Source organism: Parasteatoda tepidariorum, chromosome 2 (assembly GCF_982258835.1).
Source record: "Parasteatoda tepidariorum strain Cologne lab strain chromosome 2, Ptep-v5.0, whole genome shotgun sequence".
NCBI classification, from domain to species: Eukaryota; Metazoa; Arthropoda; class Arachnida; order Araneae; family Theridiidae; genus Parasteatoda; species Parasteatoda tepidariorum.
Window position 1 is genome coordinate 63652060 of NC_141756.1, and position 22050 is coordinate 63674109.

Sequence of the window (22050 nt, forward strand, 5' to 3'; positions counted from 1 at the left end):
TTACATGGCATAATTATTCTTTTAATTTAGATCCGAATTTTCTTTTCCTTACAACAGAATGTAAGAAAATTATATAAATATTGCAGCTAAGCTTTTAAAAGAGAATACTTAATTTAAAAGTATTTAAGAACACCCGTTAACATACTCTTAATATCAAAATGACATAATTTTATTTAAAAACAAATAATAAACATAGCAAAGAAAACATTCATTTTTATTGTTACATTTATAAATATCGAAAAATTCGAAAACATTTTCGCCTAATTTCTTTTTTAAACACAAATCTCCTCTTTTCCAGTGGCTGTTTACGAAATAAATGTAAACACAATCCATCAATGAACCAATTGTTTCATCACACCAAGTACGAGATTACGCGAGAACACAGACAGGCGTGCACAAAATTATTGAAATTTTTATTTTAATTCACAATAAACGCGATAACTTCCCAAATTCTTGCAACCATGAGTGATAGTCAACAGCCAATCACAGTGCGAAAAGCCCATTGATCCGACGTTATCATCTCCTTGTTGCCATTCTGTAGTAGAAACTATGGTTTAAAATTAGTTACCAATTCCTTAAAAGATAGAGACCCAAAACTTTTAAAATTAATCTGGGTAATAGTTTCGAAATTCAACTGAAATTCAAAATATTTACTTTTAGCTGATCTATACTTGAAAAAAATAAGCTAATGATAGCGGTGCATGTCCTGTTTGAAAAACAATAACAAACAGACGATAATAATTCAATTAATTTTGTGACGTTTGCTGTATGTGTTCTAGTTATGATTAAAATTAATACTTTTTAATTATAAAAAGGTGTCCCTTATAATGGAGAAGAAAAATAAAAGAGAATTGCTATCTATAATCGAAGATCAAGATAAAAATTTACTGAAGTATAAATCTCGCTTACATGGTTAGTTTTTTTGTGAATAAGGAGTTTAAACATATGTCTGCAATGATTTCTGATGAGACATATTTAATGAACTAGACTTTATTTTACCTACTTTTTACACATTACTAGGCTTATCATTCATATATATATATATTTAATCTATTAGTAGAACTATATTTAATTATAATAATATAAGCAAGAATTAAGGGAAAATTAATATATTCGATTATGAATGTCACTGTGAAGAAGAGAAATATTTTGATTTTGTTGATAAACACCATGAACATATTATTACTGGTAATTTAAATGTTATAGAAAGCTCAGAAATTTGGAATTTAATGAACAAAGGAACAAAAATTAGTCCCATTTACCATATATAAATTAATATAATAAAATTCTACAATACTTTCTTAATGATCTCGATAACTTTTGTTTTAAGATATCAAACAAATTAACTTTACCTTTAGGTATGCTAACAGAATGGAAATGGGCTGTTTATTATTATTTTAAAAACTTTATTCTCGATAATAAGAAACATTTAAATAACATTAACAATTCAAAAATTTTTTTAAAAATTGTTCAATCTATTAAGCAGCTACAAAAATAAAATTTTAATTAACCCGAAGACAATTCTAACGATAACTATGCAATCTTCTATAAAAAATTCTAAGTTAAACTCTTAATTACGGAGTTAAAAATTGCATAAAACTTTAACCTAAGTAATTTAAATAATAATATCATTAAGAAAATTGTAACTTTATATAAAAGGTTAAAATTTAAAATTAGCAATATACAATTTCCTTACTTAATTACCCTTTATTTCATTACTTACTTAATTACCAAAATTTTATAAAATTTAGAGCAATCACATGTGGATCTAATATTTACCTAAGTAATCTGGCCCAATTTTTTCTAACTTTCAATAAAATTAACAATATTACTAAAGAAGGTTTTTCTTGGATTATCACTAATAATTAACCGATTTTAGAATTTATTAAACAAAATAAAATTGATTCGATTGCGACTTTTGATTTCCCGGATCTTTACAACAGCATTCCCCTTTCTAAACTAAAAGATGCTCTTTTAAAATATTACTATGATTTTAAAAATATCCTTAATTGCAATTTTGATTATTGGGAAATTCTAAGTTTTGTCTTTTTAATAATTATTTTTACTATGGAAAAGATATTTTTATTCAAATTGATGGAATAACACAAGGATTTAATTTTTCATCTTTCTTAGGTAACTTATTTTTACACTATTATAAAAAAAATCATACTCTTAATATTAAATTTCTTTTTAGATTTATTGATGATTTGATTATCTTTAACTTACAAGGTTATACAATTTTATTAAATAATATGCCTAGAGGAATTAATCTTGCTTCGTAATCATGATGAAAATATTAATTTTAAATTATTGGATTTGGGTATTAAAAATGAAGAAAATATCTGCTTTGTTGATTTATACGATAAAACTAATGATTTCAATGTTAATACATAAATAAACTAATTACCTGAAATTCTAAAAACATCTAAATGTTTCTGAAAACATCTATTTAAATACCATTTTTTGTCAAATGGATAAAATTAAAAGAATATGTAGCAATATTTATTTATCCAAAAAACAAAATATATAGTTGAACTCTTTCAAAATTTGATAAAAAAACAATGGATACCCAACTAAAGTAATTAAATTTTATATAAAATCATTGAGTTAATTGTATGTTAGTATTAATAAATTTACTAAATATTTTTTTGTTAATTTATATTTTTACCATGTGCAAATCCAAGTTGGGCAAATCCGTGACTAAAAATCTGTACAAAATGGGGAAATGATGTTTCTCTCTCTCTTTTTTTTTTCAAAAATCATCAAAATTGTATAATTAAATATCATTCTTTGAATTATCTGGCAATCTTATTACAAAAATATTTTAAATCATTCTTGAAAGATTCCGGTACATGCAAGTTCATTTGAATTCGCTAAAAAATTTTCTTTGTGTTTTGTTCTATTTTTTCTTAACACATTATTTTCTGTTTTTTACGTGATATATTTTTTATTTAATGTTAAAAATAAAGAAAAAGGAAGGAATATTGAATTTTTAAAGGAATAGAAAAAAAATTAGTAAAAAATGTTTTTAAAACTATCTCAAAATTTGAAAAAATTTAAACAAAGAATATAATAAGGAAAAGTTATAATCTCGTTATCAGCTCACATGATTAAATTCAAGAAAAAATAGTGCTTTCTAATATCGTATTAATGTAGCCTAGAGCAAAATATATCAATACAATAGAGTTCAATGTATTTGCAGGTTATTCGCAGCGAATAAAGTTTATTATTATTATTATTATTAATTTTCTTTATCCTTTTTGTCTTTATTATGTTGTTATACATATAAATAATCACGTTTAAATTTTTTATGAATTTGTTATTTTTACTATGTAAGTAACAAGTAGTAGTTCTTATTTTTATATAAATATCAATTTTAATTACCCTATATGCAATTGAAAGTAGGCTATAAATTATAAATAGAAAATGGGAAAGACTGAATTTTGTTTTGCAAAAGTGCTTTGAATTCAATTGTTCCCTTGGAATTTTAGGAATAGTTCGATTAGAGAAAAGAAAAACTTAATATAAAAATTCAATTGTAGAATTTAAGTGAAATGTTTCCAGCTTTGTGATGTTTTTACTTAATTCTAAAAAAATTTTATAATATAAATATAAGTTTTGTTGTATCGATTTAATTTTAATTTATTTTTCTCCAATTATAATTTTAATATTAATTTACTCTCACTGTAATAATATTGTATAATTGTATAAAATTTTTGAAAAAAATGCAATTCAGTGTAAAAATATGAATTTCATTTATCAAATTGGAAACTAAGTTATTTAGGTTGTGAGCGCTATATTGACAAGTTTTTTTTTATCACAAAAGCTTTTAATCACAAAAATAATGTTGGGTTTGAATATTTATTGTTTAAAGTTGACCATTCTTAAGACTAAAGAAAATAATTTATTTATCTCCTACACTTTGGATCAATAGATAGGAGACACTGTAATTGGTTTCATCTTATTAGATACAATTAGTTAAATATAACTTTAAATGTCCCAATTATAAGGTTAAATTCTATACCATTATTTGAATTGTATATTGTTCTTATTTATTACATATTATTTACTAATTATTTTAATAAATGAATTATTTAAAAAAAGCTCTAAGATAGGTAAAAAAAAATAAAAAAGGCAATAAAGGTGTATAATTATATCTTTTGAAAAACAATTATTGTCCTTTGTTTTTAAATTTTAGAAATTAAATTTTTAAATCTTTCATACTGGCCAGAGTTTGATTCCTATCCTCTTCAAGATTTTATCAAGAAAATTCTTAAGTATCTCAAACATAATGCTAAAGTTTGTTTAAAATTATAACTTAAATAGAATCTATGAGATTTTTAATTATCTATACATAATAATAAACGCGGCTGTGTGTGTGTGTCTGTAATCACAATATATCACCCCAGAAGCCTCGCCCAGGCACGAAACTCGGCACATAATTGTGTTTTGACATAATAAAGAAGTATTTTTTTTTTTTCTTTTTCAAAAATTTGGATTAGTTTTTTAGTTATCAGTCATTTTGTAAGAAAATCTATGCTTTTTCGTCTTCAAAGAGCCATATTCAAAAAACTGTTAAAAAATGCATATACTTTTCTCCACTCTTATAAATGTATGCTAATGCGAACCTTACATTGAAATATTAATTTTCGACAACTTAAACCAATAATATACGAAGGAATTAATAATTTAATTGTCAGGTTCGCATTAGTTTACATTAATCAAAGTGGAGAAAAGTTTAACTTTTGTATTAAAAATGTGGCAACATATTCGATACGTAAATAGAAGGCTTCGCTTTGATATATTTGTCGCTGTTCATAATTGTTATAGTAAGTTTTTATTCTTCTTTCCACGCTCTATTTTTTTTCTCTTAAGCGAAGACGATAATTTTTGTAGCGATATAGAAATAGAAATTGATACCATAAAAAATTATATAGAAATAGAAATTGATACCATAAAATATTATATAGAAATAAAAATTGATACCATAAAAATTACTTTGTTTTCGCATTCTTTTCATGTATTTAGCATTTTAGTTTTTTTTCTTAAGCGTTGTAGCTATATAATATATTAAATAGGAATTTAATTGTTTTTGAAGGAACTGAGGGGGATTTAATTATAGGCATGTCAACTTTTATCTATCAAAAGGTACCTCAAGATAGAAACGAGTTAACATGTCTTATATACTAGTGATTTGTTATTTAACATTTGTAGTGGTAGTTACGCCACATTACTCCCCTTCCAGAATTTTATCTGTGATAGAATTCGATGAACAGATACCACTAGTTGATTAATGCTGTTTTATTTATTAACTTCAATTTTTTGCTCATTATATATATTTTTTTTCTTCCAAGCATTTCGCTCGTTATTTTTTAATTTTTTTTATTATTTTTTTTTACAGCTTTTTTTTTTTTTGCTTTTTTTTCCCATTATTTTTTTAATAGCTTTTTGCTATTAATATTTTTTTTTCTAGCATTTCGCTCATTATTATTTATTAACCGGGAGACTTTATTTACACTTAACCGGATTTCTTTCTTTTTCTTTTTTTCTTTGCGCAGTATATATATATTTTTAAGCAAATCAACTGTTTGACGTGGATTTATCCATCAATATTGACAATTTCTTATCATGTCAGCAGGTCACCAATGAGGGGATTTAATCTTAGACTACGCCAACCTTCGTCTATCAAAAGGTACCTCATGATGGATTCAAGTTAACATCTCTTATATACTAGTGATTCGGTATTTAATATTTATAGTGGTAGTTACGCCACAGAACGATCACACTTTCCTTGGATCTCTTTGGTTTTTCTATTCTTTATTTTAAGAGTTTTTATGAAATGTAATTAGTTGTTTTCAGAAAGTTTCAGTTTGCTGGTAAGCACTTAGATTTTAATATTGAAGTTTCATGATTTGCTTTCATAGTAATTGTTGTTCTAAAGTATTCGTTGACTTCTTAAAAACCCGATTACTGACATGGCAGAACCGCCTTCCAAAAAACTTTGTATTTTGTCAAGGAAAAAGATATTAAGAGATTCTCAAAGAAGAAGGGCCCAAGAAACGTCTGTGGAACATCAAAGAAGGATGGAACATGACCGAATTTCGACAAGCAATTCTAGAGCCCAAGAAGTATCAGAGAAATGTCAAAGAAGATTAGAAGAGGATTGTGTCTCAACTAGCAGTGTTTGGGCCCGAGAAACACCTGAGGAACGTCAAAGAAGATTGGAAGAGGATCGTGTTTAATTTTCAGCTATTGGCCAATGATGATTTCGAAAGCAACTTTTGTATGCTTTTACAATTTCTGAGGCCTTTTTTAAAAGAAAAAAAAAACAAGTCTCCACCTGATAGTTATATTATAGGTTAGGTTACCATAGGCCTTAGGTTACCATAGCAAAGTTACATCTTCAAAGATCCTCAAGAGCTATAACACATCTGCAGCAGAACTGGATATAAAGACAAAATTGCAGGACAGGAACGCATTAATTGTCCACTAATCTTTAGATTTCTTGCTATGTTTTAAAAAACTTTATTTGTGAAAACCTTTAGCGTGGCGGACAGCTGGCCGTCTTAAGCGGCTAGTTAAATATAAATTTTTGATTAACAAGAAATTTGCAAGTTAAGCATAGAGCAAAAATCTGAACTTTTTTTATTAGATCTTGTAAAGATTTTCCAGCAATAAGCAATTCACTTACTCTATATTTCGGTATTTCTTAAATTATGTTGCTGCTATCGCAAGTAATCTCACATTTTTGACAGCAACATTGATAATGTTAAATCTAAGTTGTATATTCTATTGTCAATTTTCTTCCCATGTCACAAATGTTGCACGCTTTTAATAATAAATTTGCATAATTTTTAATCTTTAATTTGTAGATATTATTGGATCTTATAAAAATCTGTTAGCTGAAAAAGAAACTCTTCAAAACAGCATTAAAACTCTCACAGAAGCTTCTGTTGTAATATCTACGGATGAAACAAGTGAAAATAATGAGAATGATGTAAGCATTTTTTAAAGTATCAAATTATTGCATTTTCTGGAAAGAACATATACTAATTATATTTTTTGATAAAATATAAAATTGGTAATCAGTGTTTGTAAATGGAATGATTCAGCACTTGAAAAAAGAATTTTTTTCTATTTTCTTGAAAGTTTTCTGATAAAAAAATTGTGATTTAAACTTTTAAATGTTGAACAAACTGTGTAAATTTGCACAGTAATTTCTCTTCAATCTATTCTTTTTCTATATCAGATTCACCAAGAATAGTGGATTGCGTTCATCATCTATTATTATTTGCCATCCAAATAAACAACCAGTTTTATTCGGAACTCAATACAGGGTCTGGAATAAAACTGGCCTTTGTTAGAAAGATATGATGATGAAAATTTGGGTGTAAAACATCTCCTTGTTCAACTCAAATGTTGGATAACTGGAAAATTTATCAAAAGATTGTCATATAAAACACAATAGAGTCTCAGAAATTCACAATACAATATATTTAAATAATACAATTAAATTATATAAATACAATACAGTTTAATAAATTTTATAATATTAAGTTTTCTTTTTTAAAGATGATCTGTATTTTTTCTGAAGGAATAAGATGGAAATGCACTCATAATAAATACTTTTATGTTTAAATATTCAGGTTTTTCAAAAACATGTTTAAAAACTCTTTTAATGAAATCTTAATTTTAACTATTAACTTATTTATTATATTCCTTTCAACTTCCCTAACCATAACCTTTTATCTAGTAAGTAGTTCTCACCTGACATTTAGTTATTTAACTAGTTTCAGTTTACATTCAGATATGAGTAGGCATTATATTAAAACTAGTTTAACCATCTATACTGTGATCAGCTAGAGCTAAAACTGATATTGGAAGTAAACATAAGAGTTTACTGCTTATAGACAACGTAGCTAACATCTGCTGGTTTCTCAGTAAGTCGGAGACTCTTTTCTTCCTTACCATTGGTCATAACTACTTGTCACGACTTTGGTATCAATCAGCCAAAAGTAATTCCAAGTCCCTAGCAATTTCGTTTACTTTCTCTATCGGTTCTCACTTAACAGAGTATAGTTATCAAGCAAATATGTAATAAAAGTTATCTAGTCAGGGGTCTGTTTAGATGAAATTTGGGCCTGTTAACGGACCCTTCACAAAATATCTTTTCATGAAAACGGACCCTTTACAAGATATTTTAACTTAAAAACTGACCCTTCACAGAATAATATATCTTTTAATCGGACCTTTCACAAATTTGTTTATCGTCATTATTGTTTTGTTAATCGAATAAACCCTTCCCAGCGGTGTGGGGGAAAGAAAGACAGATGTAAACGAACTAAGTTTTGTCTTCAGCAGAGGCTACTTCCATTATTGGTCCGAAATGAATATTCTGCATTCAGCAGAATAGGCTAAATACCAAATATTTGTATGTTGCATCTCTAATTTAGTAGCAGCAATTACTGTTTATTTTTTTAAATTTAATTTTTTTTAATTATAATTTTACAGTGTTGAGCATAATCTGGTATCACTTTACAATTTAAAAACTCATTGAAAAAGTTTTTTGCAATAACAGGACCCTATTTGCACAAATTCACAAAAGCAGGATCCTGTTTGAAAGAATGTGAACGTTTATTTTATATTCACAAATTACAAGTAATTTTTTCACAATTTTACAAAAACGGACCTTTTACAAAATGTCTGGACAGACCCCTGCTAGTAAACATGTAGTAAATATTTAAATAAATAATTGGTTCCTACTTTTTGACGATGACTCCCTTTTTAAAATAAATATTTTTTATGCATTATATATAATTTTATAGAATAATTATTTCTCTAAAAACAATAAAATGTTTTTCAGCTTTCCTCAGAAAAGAAGAATGAGCTTTGCATCCAAAACCTAAAGAGCAGTTTAGGTGCATTAACGATTGAAAGAGCCCGCATTGAAAATGAATTAAAAACAGATAGGAAGAAAATTTTGGTAAATTTAATGTCTAAGCTGTTAGAAATGCTAAAAACTTGTTAACATTTTATCTGGTTTATTTGATTCTTTTTCTTCTTCTTTTTTTTTATAAAATTCAGCAACAGAAGGAGGATCTAGAAAAAAAACTTGTTGATTCAGAAAATAAGTATTTTCTTGAAAAAGAAAAATGTGACAAGCTCATAGTGGAGGTAAAAAACATGTTCCTTTTTTTTTAATTATAATGATTATTAACAAATTCTTTGTACCAAATTTTATAGGCAATGTTTTCTTTAAATGTTAAAGCGTAAGATAATTACATGATTATGAAGCGTATGAATTTTTGATATAAATATTTTTCTTATCCTTTGGGCCATTTTTTTAAGACTTGCCAGCAATACTTAAGCAGACTTCCTAAAAATAATTTCTAGAAAGTTGTTAGTTTTAGCGATCTTTATCTAGTCAAAAAGTTCTGTGATAAAAAACTAAATAATGTTTAGTAAATGCAAGCATGAAAGCTAAGTCATTACTCAATTATTTGCTACAGGCATTAAAAAAATCTGAGTTAGTTATGTGAATTTTTTAAAGCGTGGAATTTATAAATAATTAAATATAATAAGTCATTACTTTTAACTGATTTCTTGATTACAAATTAAAGCATTTGTGGACATTCCGTGAACTAAAGTATACAATTAACAGGTTACAGATACTTAAAATAGTAGTTTCAGCTGCGCTATTTTTTATTTTATTTATACATATAAGGCATTACCGATTGAAACATAATTTTGGTGCTGGATGATTTATTAGAAATAATGCATATTTTTGAGAATAGTTTTATAAAATAAATTACTTCTTGTAAAATTAGCATAACAAGTAATAATACTTTAGAAATGTAATCGTAGTTTGTTCACACTCATTGAAATATTTTTTTTTGTAAAATATAACAGTAAATTTTGCAAGTAAAATGTAAGTTTGCATGAAATTTTTTAGCTTTCGTGCCCTGTACTATTTTCAATTTTTTTTAAAATTTCATTTTTAAGATTTTTTAAGATTATTTTTCTTTTCAAAACTGTTGAGCAGACATTTATAAAAAATCTTAACACCAATAATATGTTTTATACTTTTACTGACGATTGGTATTGACTGTATTACATAAATAAAATCTTGTGCTTAATTTAGTTAAGAAGGAAAATTAGTGACCAACAAAGAGAAAGAGATAAAGAACAACAAGATCATGTCTTGATGTTAAAAGAACTTCAAAATGTTCTTGCAAATGAAAGAGCTATGAAGGAAAAATTAGAGCAACAGGTATAAATTTAAATTAAGGTTTATCTATATTAATTTAACATATATATTAAATAATTACTTGTATTTAGTTTTTTAAAGCAATTAGTATTAGGACATAATTTATAAAGATAAAGAAAATGTGCGTCAAAGTCAAAGTTAGATTATAGGCTCTTTAAATTGTTTTTCTTATATTTTGCCACCATTTACATGAATTATAATTAAAATTTATGTTTTTTTTTTTATCTGAGAAGATAAAAATATTTTAAATTTTTTTTAAACATATTATTAGTGTGGTTAACAATTTTATCTGGAATGTTTATAAACTGAATTGAATGAAACAGAATATTGTATGTTAGAATAAAAACCTAATTTTTATTATAAAATGTGAGAAACAACTCTCATAAAAATATCTGATTTGATATTGATGGTCAAATAAAAATTTTATTTGGTAAGATTCTGCAACGCAAGATTTTGCATTTGTTTCCTCTTTAATTAAATTAATTCTTCATAAAAAAAATAATACTTTAATATTGTATTTAGAATCAAAAAACTTTAATTAGAAAGTAAACAAATTTTTGAATTTTTTTTTACAATTTTGTTTAATCTTTTAATTAAAATATTTTGCTATTAATTTTAGGTGCAACTTAAATGAACTTTGAGTTTATTGATACTGTAGATAAAATTTTATATGTTACAAAAAAGTTATTTTAAAATCAGATACATGGGTAAATGATAATTTTTTTCCATGCATGTGTGAAGTGATATGTTTAAAGGTAACCAAGCAAATTCGAAAGTATTTTTCCAAAAATATTGACAAAATTTGAGAAATTATTAAATGTATTTGATTGAAGTATGTGATATATAGCCAAAGCTCTGATTAGGATTAAATATGCTTTAAAAAATTGATATCTTCATATAATTAAAACATATGTATTGTCTAATCATTCCCTTTGATATATTGAAATTTTTTATCATCTCATTATGTTATAAAGTTTTCACAGTTTTATATATTTGAAATCCCTCTTTAAATATTCAAAATGATATTGCCACTTTGAAAGAGTTTAAATAAAATTTTTATTTCATATCTTAATATTTTAAAAATTAATGGTGATACTGAGTTGAGAGGTTACTCAAAACAATAATCAAGTGACAAAAATATGAAAATTTCAATTAATAAAAAGTTTTGAATTAATTCTTGATTTTTGTTTGATGTATAAGAGTTACTTTTTTTTTGTGTGAAAATAGATTCAAAGTAAATTGGAAAGTATTCTGAAGAATTTATCTTTATTTGTAATGTTAATAGTTGTCAGTTTTTAATTTAATAAAATATTTAATTTCAAGCTTTTTTAAGCATGATTTTCGATTTTATTACCTTGATTCTTAAATTTGTTTGATTATAAAATCATATTTTAATTTTAATGGTATCTGACAAGAGTTATGGGTAGTATGTTTTTGCAAAATAATTAGTTTCATTCTAGTGTGTGTATAAATTAGAAAAAAAAAAGGCAAGAATTATCCATTCTAGTAATTAATAATTTTGTTTCCTCTCTGTTCTGTTTAATTTTTTATTTTGGTAAAAAAAAAATTACTTTCATAATTATTATTTTGCTAGCTTGCCTTTTATGCAAAAATAGGGAAATTTATGATTGCATAGTTTTTTTATTTGTTTAAATAGTACTTATTAGCTATTATATATTTAAATTTTTTTAATAGTTACAGTTCTTTTATTTTCAAATTTATAGATTAGTGAACTTTTACAAAAATTTAGTGGTAAGCTTTCTGAGAAAAAGATTACTGAATATGAGAGAACTTTTGATGATTTGCGAGCTGAATTGAAGTCCACCCGAGAGAATTTGAATGCTGCAAGAAATGAAGTAAAGAAAAAAGAAATTTTGATTCTGAAAATGCAAGAAGAAATTCATGAAATGAAGGTAAGTTTTTTTAAATTTCTTTAAGTATTATTTTTGATTGATACCTCACTAAAGGTAAATTAAAAAAAGTCTTCTAAACTAAAGCATATAAGATTTTTGACTATAGTTTCCTTAAAATAATTATCTTATAAATAATATTGAATAGTTTTCCTCAAAATAAAGTGAATAATAATTTAAATTAAAAAGTATATATAATAACCATTATTGTAACTAATTTAATAGCAATGTATACACGTGTAGATGTAACACGTAAGGTATTAGGTACTTCAATTTAGTAATTAAGTTTTTTCAAACTCCGAAATTGATGTAACTGTTAAGTAAAAATAGAGCTATAAGAAAAAAATGATACAGTAGAGAACCGATTATCAGGAACAATCGGGACCATCGCGATTCCGGATAACTGATTTTTCCGGTTTTCTGAATCGCTACAAAATGCCGTTTTTTTAATGTTTATAAAACGAAACTAAAAAATTATTTTGAAATAGTTTTAGAAATAATAAAAAATTATAAATAATAATACATTTAAATTTAAATAAGGAAAGAAATTATGAAATAAAAATTATATTCAGGCTTATATATGTTATTAATGTTATTATTAACATTAATAACATATATAAGCTATTTGTGCTTATGTGAGATTCGTCTACAAATGGCTTTTGATCCGTCCTCTAAATCAGTTCTTTCGTCAACTTGATACGTCGTACGCTCTAAATAACAAAATGGGCTCAAAATCTTGTAGGAAAAATTGTTTTTTTTTTAATTGAGGAAAATTAATTTCCGGTTCTGAATTTCATTCCGGTTATCTGGTTTTCTGATTTCCGGATAAGAGGTTCTGCACTGAATTTGCTTTGATGCCTTTTTTTTCCATATAAATTGTTTGACAAAAGCATAATATTCATTTTATTGTTGTGTTCTGAAAAGTAAATTATGATGAACAATAGTAAAATTCTCTTTAATGTTGTGGCAAACCTTTTTAAATATTATTAACATATTTTTTCATTGTAAAGAAATTAATTTTTCTTTTAGGTTTCTTTTTAAATGGGAATTTTTGTTAATTTTTTTTTTAGAATATTTTCATTATGTTAGAATATATAAAAGTTTGTTTATAAGAGTCAATGGGCTAATAAATCTGAAAATGCTGTTGTTGTATAAAAGTATAGCTAAAATAATGTGTTGTACTTTTGTTAAATTGATAAATAAATGAAACACAATCTTTGTTTTATATATTATATGTTTAAATTATTTCTTATTATTGTATTTATAGTTCAGAAATCTATAAGTTTGAAAATAAAATTTACTTGCTGTAATTAGATAGGCATTTAAAAAATCTTTGTGTATTTCTATGTCTTCATTTTCTAGTCTCAATACCAATCAAAGATTAATGAAGAAAAACTTCGAGCTGACACTGCTGAGGAGAAACTAGGGATGCTAGTTTTTGTTAAAGAAGAAAGAATAGCTAATTTAGAGAGCAGAGTGTCTGAATTATCTTGTATAATTGGTGATCATGACAAAATAAAATTGCAAGATCAAATTACCATTGAAAAACTTAAAGTATGAATTTTTTAAACTTTTTAGTTTATGCTTAATTAATTTTATTATCCAGATTCTAATTAAAACACAGTGATTTTGGAAAGTAGAGTTTTTAAAACAAAGTGAGATTTTGTAACTTAATATAATTTCTTAATATACTTATATTAAATCTTTCTATGCTTGAAATAGTTGATATTTCTAACATTACAAGTTTGCGGATCAAATGTTCAGAACTTTTCTGTTATGCACTACTTTTTCATGAAATAGCAATGAGGATGGAAAGCTGAAATAGCTGAAGGAGCAAAATTTTGAATGGAGATATTGGACATTTAAATGCAAATTCTATTTTCCTGAGTCTTTCTGCATTTATCTACTTTTATCATTTAACAATTAAAAAAAAATGACCAATTGATGCTTAAAAAATGATACTTAATTTAAGTCACCATTTTTTTTGTTGACTCGCCATGCGGCGAGTGGTTATTTTCAGATCTAATGTTTAGTTTAATTAGTCTAATCCAATGCATGAAGTGGACTTTTCTTTTTTATTAATTTAATATATTGATTGATTCTAATGAATTGATGAGGGTCATTTGATTAAAAAGTTTCAATAGCATTTATATATTTTTAATAGCATTTAAGAATAAGATAGTTTAAAAATAGCTTTTGTTACATTATGTAGAAAATGTTGCTTGTTCGCTCAAAGAAAACAAATTTTTAAATACTATTTATTTTGCATAAAAGATGAATTTTTAAAAAATAAATAAATCAACTCACTTTTTCCAGAAATCTTAATAGAAATAACTTATTTTCTTGTTTCTAATTTAAGGCTAGAATATCTCAACTTCAAAATGAATGTGCTGCATTTTCATCCCATATTTCTACAGATGACTCCAAATTATTGGAATTCAGGCAATTTACTGAGGTTAAAGATACTGTACAAAGACCTAGAACTCATTCAGAGCCATTGTATGTTAATACAGACAATTCCCACACTGAAGGTTTGTTTTAAATTTTTTAGTTCACCTATGGTAGAAAAAAAACATTGAAAATAAAATTTCATTTCAATTAAATTGTAACTTTGTAGAAACTTAAAAATTAAACATTTTATGGAATATTACGTTATTTTATTTTTATAGAATTGCATATTGTATATCATTTCAGATAAAAAATTAAACTTGCATATATGACTCTTCGTTTTATTTCCAATATTCAAATTATTTGTGTATTCATAAAGTAATTAAAAAAGGATTTTTTTCTGATTATTTAGTATCAAATATAGCTACTTTTGCTTTTATTTGATTTGAGAGATTGAAATATTAAAATTTTTTACTAAATACCTTGCTAAATTGTCTTACTTTAAGACTAAAAGTTTGCTTGCTTTAAAATTTAATCAAAATTTAGTTAATTAATTTGCCGATGTTTGGGTAAGTTATTGAAGAAACTGTAGTTAAATAGAGTTTTTTTACTTATAGAATTTTTTTATTTTAATTTTTGTCCCCTTTGTATTAGACAATTCTCAAAATCACTTAGATAATATTTAGCTTGAGGAAAATTTGTGATAAAAGAAAAAAATTAAAATAAATCCTTGAAAACTAAAATTAACATGAAAGTTTGACTCAAAAAAGTATTTTTTTTCGAAAATAATTACTGAGAAAATTGCTTTATTTATCAAATTTTTCCTATATTTTTGCAGAATTTTTTAAAATCTTTACTGCATTATTCATTCATTAAGAACTTTAAAGAATTTGAGAATTTATTGAATTTTAACTGAATTACAGTTCAACTACAGGCTGTTCAACTACAGACTATACCAGTGATTGTATCTAGTTTTAATGTTATTTTAACTCCTCTTTAATTTCTAAGTCTCATTAGAAAAATATATTCGCTATGAGTGTTATCTATCTTGGGTAATGTGATCAGAAACCAGTTTGTGTTGTGCAAATCATATTTCTATCTAAGTCTGACAGTTAAAGAGCTCAAGCAAATAATTTCATTTCATATAAATGTATTGAGTTAACCTGTCTATTAATTTTAGACACCAGAATGTGAATTAAATTAAACTGGTTTATTAATTCTAAAAAAATTTTGCTGCTCGATTAAAGTACGAAAGTTATTAAATTCATACAAATAAAATTCTATCTCATACTGTATATCCATTATACTTATTTCAGTAATGTATTTTAATGTGAAGTTTATTTCAGAAAACCTTCATTTACATTGCCTAGTTGAAATATCAGAGCTTAAGAAAGAATTAGAGCAATATAAAGCAAAGTGTGAATCTGTTCTCAGGGAAAGATATAACAAATCATCAGCAGCTTTACTCTCGGTATGTTTGTGATTAAAATATAATTTATGATTTATTATTTAGACCCATGTTATTTGATATTATCAAAAAATGTATAGTGATTACTGTTTCTAGTAATTTTGGATTAATGTATTAAAACATTCCTGTATTGTTAATATATTTATTTAAAAACTTAAAATAATCTTTTGATTGAAAATTTTTAGCGTTGTACTTTTGATTTTGTAAAAGAATTTCAAAATGCCATAAAAAAGTTTAAGCTCTATGATTTGATACTGATTTTAAGAAAACAGTTTGAAAAAAAAAATTAATGTGTTTAAAATGTTATTTTGGTTGAAGTTGCTAATAAAAGTCATAACCTGTTGTCAAACTTTAACATTTGTTGTTCTTTCATTAAACTGCAGATGAAACTAAAAGAAAAACTAAAAGAAACTAAAAGAAAAAAAAAACATTATTTCTTTAAAAGAGCACCAATCATTTTCATCTATTACATTATCATCATATTTTATTTAATTATCTAATTTTATACATAAAATATCAAATTTGCTATTAAAATATTTTTTGACAGTGTTTTTACTCAATTATTAAATATCCTGAATACAATAAATTTAATTAATTGATTTACTAAAATGTTCATATGTAACTCTTTTTTGTTTAAAGACAAATGTATTATATATTGAAGTATTAAAGACATTACATTAATTTAATGCAGTTATAACAAACATTAGTTACAGAAGAAGGCTATTAGACAAAATTTTATAATCAGCTCATGCGCGTAAGTATTTTTTTATATTTGTCATTGATTCAAATTTTTCATAAATGCAGGATGCAAAAGCTGGAAAAGAAATTAAAGAATTGAAGAGTAAAGTGGCACACATGCAAGACCAATTACAATCATGCAAGTCCCAATTGAAGCTAAATGAAGAATATCATAGTAAAATAACTTCTAACTTGGAGAAGGCCTGTGAAGACTTAAAATTAATTCATAAACAAGAAATTGTTCAAATAGAAGCATCCGGTAAGGCACATCTCATAGAACTAGAACACCAAATACAAAAGCAACGGGAAAGAACTCTGCTATTGTTGGAAGAAAAAGATAAAGAGATTGGTCATCTAAAATCTTCATTCCTCTCTTCATTTATTCAGAAGGTATGTTCTATGCTTAACTATTTAATGTTTATTTTATGTTTAAATTGCAATTATCAACAAAAAAAAAAACTATCCATTCTCAATTGTACAGAAGTGATATTATTGCCTTGTTTATTTTGTTTAAGAATGCAGTTTATATTTTTTTATTAATTAAATTTCAAAATTATTTTTTCAATTATTTAATGATATTGAAACATTAAATAAATTAAAATAAGTGAATTTTGCAGATAGTCTAACAATTTTTTTTTTAGTAATGATGATTATAAAACAAAATATAATTGTTGTATTGCAATAATAACAAAAAATAAAATAAAGATGGTTGGTGGAATATTATAGCATAAATACAGTCAAAAATAAAAAGCCTCAGGGTATCCATTTGAAATATTGTAAAACTAAATTTAACACAAACAAAATATTATGAAACTAACAAAATGTCTTGACAAAAAATCTCATTTAGACAGAATATTAAGAGACAGATTCTCTGAAAGACAAAAATACTAACACTATTAAAAAAAAAAAAAAAAAAAAAAAATTGGAGATTATTGTACATGTAAAATTTTATTGACAAATTAGACCTTGGATATATACCATAAAGCAGACAATTGAAAAAATCTATTTTTTTGTTCAAATTATCTGTTATACATTTCATTACATTTTAATACCGTATTGCTTGCTTTTTTTTCTTCAAGGCTGCAGCTTACACATAATTCTTCCATGATTGAGAAATAAAACAGTAATTTAAAATATCTTTGGTCTACTGTTTATGGGAGGGAGAAAAGCACATTAATGGCACGTTAAAAGCACATTACAAAATGCCAATCCTTGCTATTTTATTGCTTAAAATATTTTTACTTTCTCTTCTCTACTTAAGCTCTACTCTTTTATCTTATTTTAATTTTTTTTTAACTTAGCCATTTAATTGTGGATCCCAGAGTTAAAGGTAGGACCTCATTGCTTCCTCACACAATGTATTCCTGTGTAATTAAAGTAAAAGTTAACAAAAAAAAAGTTTTTTGCAGTATTTCGTAAAAAAAAAGCACTCAGAATAAAACATATCTAAACGAACGATAGAAAAATAGTGAATAAAATTATCTATATCTAATTATAACTTTTGAGCTATTTTGATGATAACTCTTTATAAAAAAAAATTGTAATTCATTAATTTAATTCCATTAGGAGAAAAAACCTGATGGAGATGTAGCAGAACATGTCGAATTATCAGCAATAGACCAAGAAGCTGCCACAAATATTTTATCACATTCCCTCATCTCAAGTAAAAAAGATGGACACATACTACATTACGTTCAGGAACTAGCCAGAAAAGATGTAGAGATATCAAACCTTCGACAATCTCGCATTCAATCTGAATCAAATGTGAGAAAGCTCGAGCAAGCTCTGAGTACCATTAAAGAGAAGTACTTTGATGAAGTTGATGCCCTTAAATCAAGAATAAAGTTATTGGAGAGTACTCAAGATCAAGAAGGTACTAATGTAGAGTACTTAAAAAATGTTGTATTACGATTTTTGAAATGCAATGATTACAATAGCAGAAAGCATATGATTAATGCTATTGCCACGGTTCTACATTTCACTACAAATGAGATACAAGATGTAAAAGGTTATATATAATATCAATGTATCCTGATTATTCCTATCTGTAAATCTAATGATATTGTTAAATTTTTAATGTCCTATTTGTAAATATATTAACTGCAATGATTGTTAAACTTTTTATGTCCTACTTGGTAAATATCTTCTTCTATAGCTCTTCAGCCCTTTGTGGACCCTGGCTTGTTCCAAAATTCTATTCCATACCGGCCCTCTCTCTTGACTTCTCCCTCCACCTACAGATCTTCATTATTTTTAAATCACCAATAACGTCTTACTTCCACCTTTTCGGCCTGGTTCTTATAGGTGCCCAGTTATTGTCTCTATCTATGTGTCCAAGCCATGAGAGGCGCTTGAATTTGATAAAGCTAACAATATTTCTTCCTTTTATGATTTTCTCAATTTCTAGGTTCGATCTAATTCTCCATTTGCCTGTATCATTATTAGATCCTATTATTCTCCTCAGAACCTTTCGTTCTAACACCAGCTAGTCATTATCATCTTTTTTGGTCATTGTTCAGGTTTTACTTCCATATGTCACAATTGGCCTAATCATAGTTTTATAAAGTCACCTTTTTAAAGATTTTGTAAGTAATTTATTTTTTAAAAGGTAACTGTATACAAAGTGTGACCGGTTTCCTTTAAGAATTTTTGCATGTATTTCTTCGGAAATACTTTCTGAATCAGTGATGATGGAGCCAAGGCGGGTGCAACTATGCACTCTTTCAAAGTATCAGCATAAGTGCAAATCTGATCAGTTTTCAGCATAAGTGCAAATCTGTGATTTTTTGTTGCAGATGTTTCCTTTTAAGTCAAGTTGATGAACATGCTTCAGAATCAATTTAAATAACAGAGTTGAGAGTGCACCACACTGTAGATGCCAGCATTTATATTAAATTCATTTCTGCATGATAACTGTGGCCTTGGTGTCACTTAGGGCTATTTCAATTAGTTTGACTAATTTTTTTGGTATTCTTAGCTCAGCTAAAACATTTATCATTTTTTTCCTGTCAACCTTTGGTGAATATATTGGTTCTATTGTTTAATTTTTAACAACCTAAATTTTTTAATTGTTAAAAATGTGTAAATTTGTTTTTCCCAATACTAATTGAAATAATGACTAAACATTTGTTATTCTGGAATACCTGTTGTATCAGTAGGTATTCCAGAAAGTTAGCAGGTATACCATAGGCAAAAAGTAAATTGAAAACATTTTATTTATTAAAATAAATTAATTACCTACTTTCTTAAAAATTCAATTCAATATTCATATAGAATTATCATTTAATTCAAAATGAAAAGTTCGGTGAAAAGATTTTTTAGGACATAAAAAGTTTAACATAATTAATATAGAGTTAAAAGTGAAGTCTTACAAAAACATATATTTTTATAGAAAGGAAAATTTTAAACAAGTTTTAGAATGTATATTTTGAAGTAAATTGTATAAATAAATATTAATGTTTTATCTTTTTTGAAATTGCTTTATTTATTTTCAGTTCTTTTACAACTAGTTACTAGTACTCTAGAGTCAAAAATTTAAATTTTAAAAATCTTTTCTTTACTTAGATTATATGTATGTCAATTTAAAATATATAAAAAAAAAATTTTTTTTTTGGGGGGGGGGGCTAAACTCTACTTTAATACAGAAAAATAAATGATATACTAGGGCAGGGATGGCAAACCAATGGCACGCGACACAATATTCTCGGCACGCCACCAATCACAAAGTTCACTATGAAGCATATTACTATTAAATTAAAATTCACAAAAACAAACAAAAAAATAAACAATTAACAAAAAAAAATTAACAACCTAATGCCAAGAAAAAAACAATAACTGTAAAAGACAAGCTAACAATAAATAACTAGCAAAAAAACATTAACAGTTCTGCTTAAACTATCATCTTACAACCTAATATAAGTCATTTGTCTTCTAATCTGCAACAACAAAAGTCACACTAATGTTACTTTAGGTTGAATTACACGCATAACTGAGACATTGCAAAATGTTTTTTTTTCATAGTAAATAAAGAGTTTTGAGTGATAGTATTTAGTATTATTATTTTCCCAATAATCAAGAAGTCAAAATTATTTGATGGCACGTCTATGACCTCATTAAACAATATTTTGAAAAAAATGGCACGTTGGTGCATAAAGCTTCGCCACCCCTGTACTAGGGTGTCAATATAGTACTTGTTAAAAGAACGACTAAGGCAATTTATGTCTACCATGTGGCATACAAAAAAGTTTTGCTCAAAATTATAAAACTCGTTCATCTAAAAAGAATTCCATCCATGCAAATTAAATCAATATTTGAATATTATCTTAAACTAAGTAATGTTACATTATAAAATTTGATTTCTCTTTTTTTAAGAGAGTTAGTCAACAAAAATTGTTTATAAAATATATAAATTATAATTTTATGTAAAAACATTTTGTCAATATGTTGATCGTAATAAAATTAACAACTGAATTTGGAAAATATTTAACTGGGGAATATAGAATAAATAAGAGAATAAGAAGTAATTTTACTTGTACACAATCGGTAAAGATAACTTTATATTGTAAAACAATGGATTTTATCTCTCTTGAAACATCTCGATTTTTAAAAAATTTTGATATAAATATTATGATTCATAATTGGCAACATCTGATTGTTTTCTCTTACTTTAATTTTATCTATCCATTTTTTGTTATTTTTGACATCAAGTCATGTTTGAGCTAATAAAATGATGATCTCGAGAAAGGTAAATTTTTCGACAGCAATGGATAAACAATCATTATTTAATGCACAAAAAGAGAAAAAAAAATTAACGAAAAAAGCATTTAAAATTGTTACACCTTTTCAACAAATTTGAATTTATTAAAAAACTCATTACATTTATAATAGCCCTTTCAACGTATCAAATTACAATTCTGATTAGCCAACATAGTTTTTCTTTACTTTTAACTTAACAATTGATCATTCTAGAACTAATTATCAAATCTTAAATTTTTTTTTTATTCCATCAAATACCTTGTATAATTTTCAACACACCTTCATAATTTCAAACTTTTAAGCCATATAGAATTTTGCACACAGCAAAACAGAATGTAAAATGAAGCAAAAAAGAAAAATTAGAAAAAAAGAGCTTTTAAAATTGCAATAACTTTCAAACAAATGAAATTTCAATATATGTATATATATATCATAAATAAGCATGGCCCTTTCAGCATGTAAAATTTTAATTTTGTAGCTGCATTTCTGTGGCCTGCATAATGTTTTTCCAAAGTTTAACAGTT

General features: G+C 25.5%; 1 protein-coding gene across 1 annotated transcript; it reads left to right on the plus strand.

The window, feature by feature from the left end:
- Window positions 1–537: 537 nt before the first annotated feature.
- On the plus strand, window positions 538–20241 carry GCC88 (GRIP and coiled-coil domain containing 88 kDa). Its single transcript, XM_016060675.4, has 11 exons — window positions 538–912; window positions 6873–6997; window positions 8864–8983; window positions 9085–9174; window positions 10142–10270; window positions 11992–12180; window positions 13540–13731; window positions 14537–14708; window positions 15912–16036; window positions 16838–17161; window positions 18338–20241. The coding sequence occupies exons 1-11, from the start codon at window positions 828–830 to the stop codon at window positions 18788–18790; spliced, it is 2004 nt and encodes a 667-aa protein (XP_015916161.3). The 5' UTR covers window positions 538–827; the 3' UTR covers window positions 18791–20241.
- Window positions 20242–22050: the final 1809 nt, after the last annotated feature.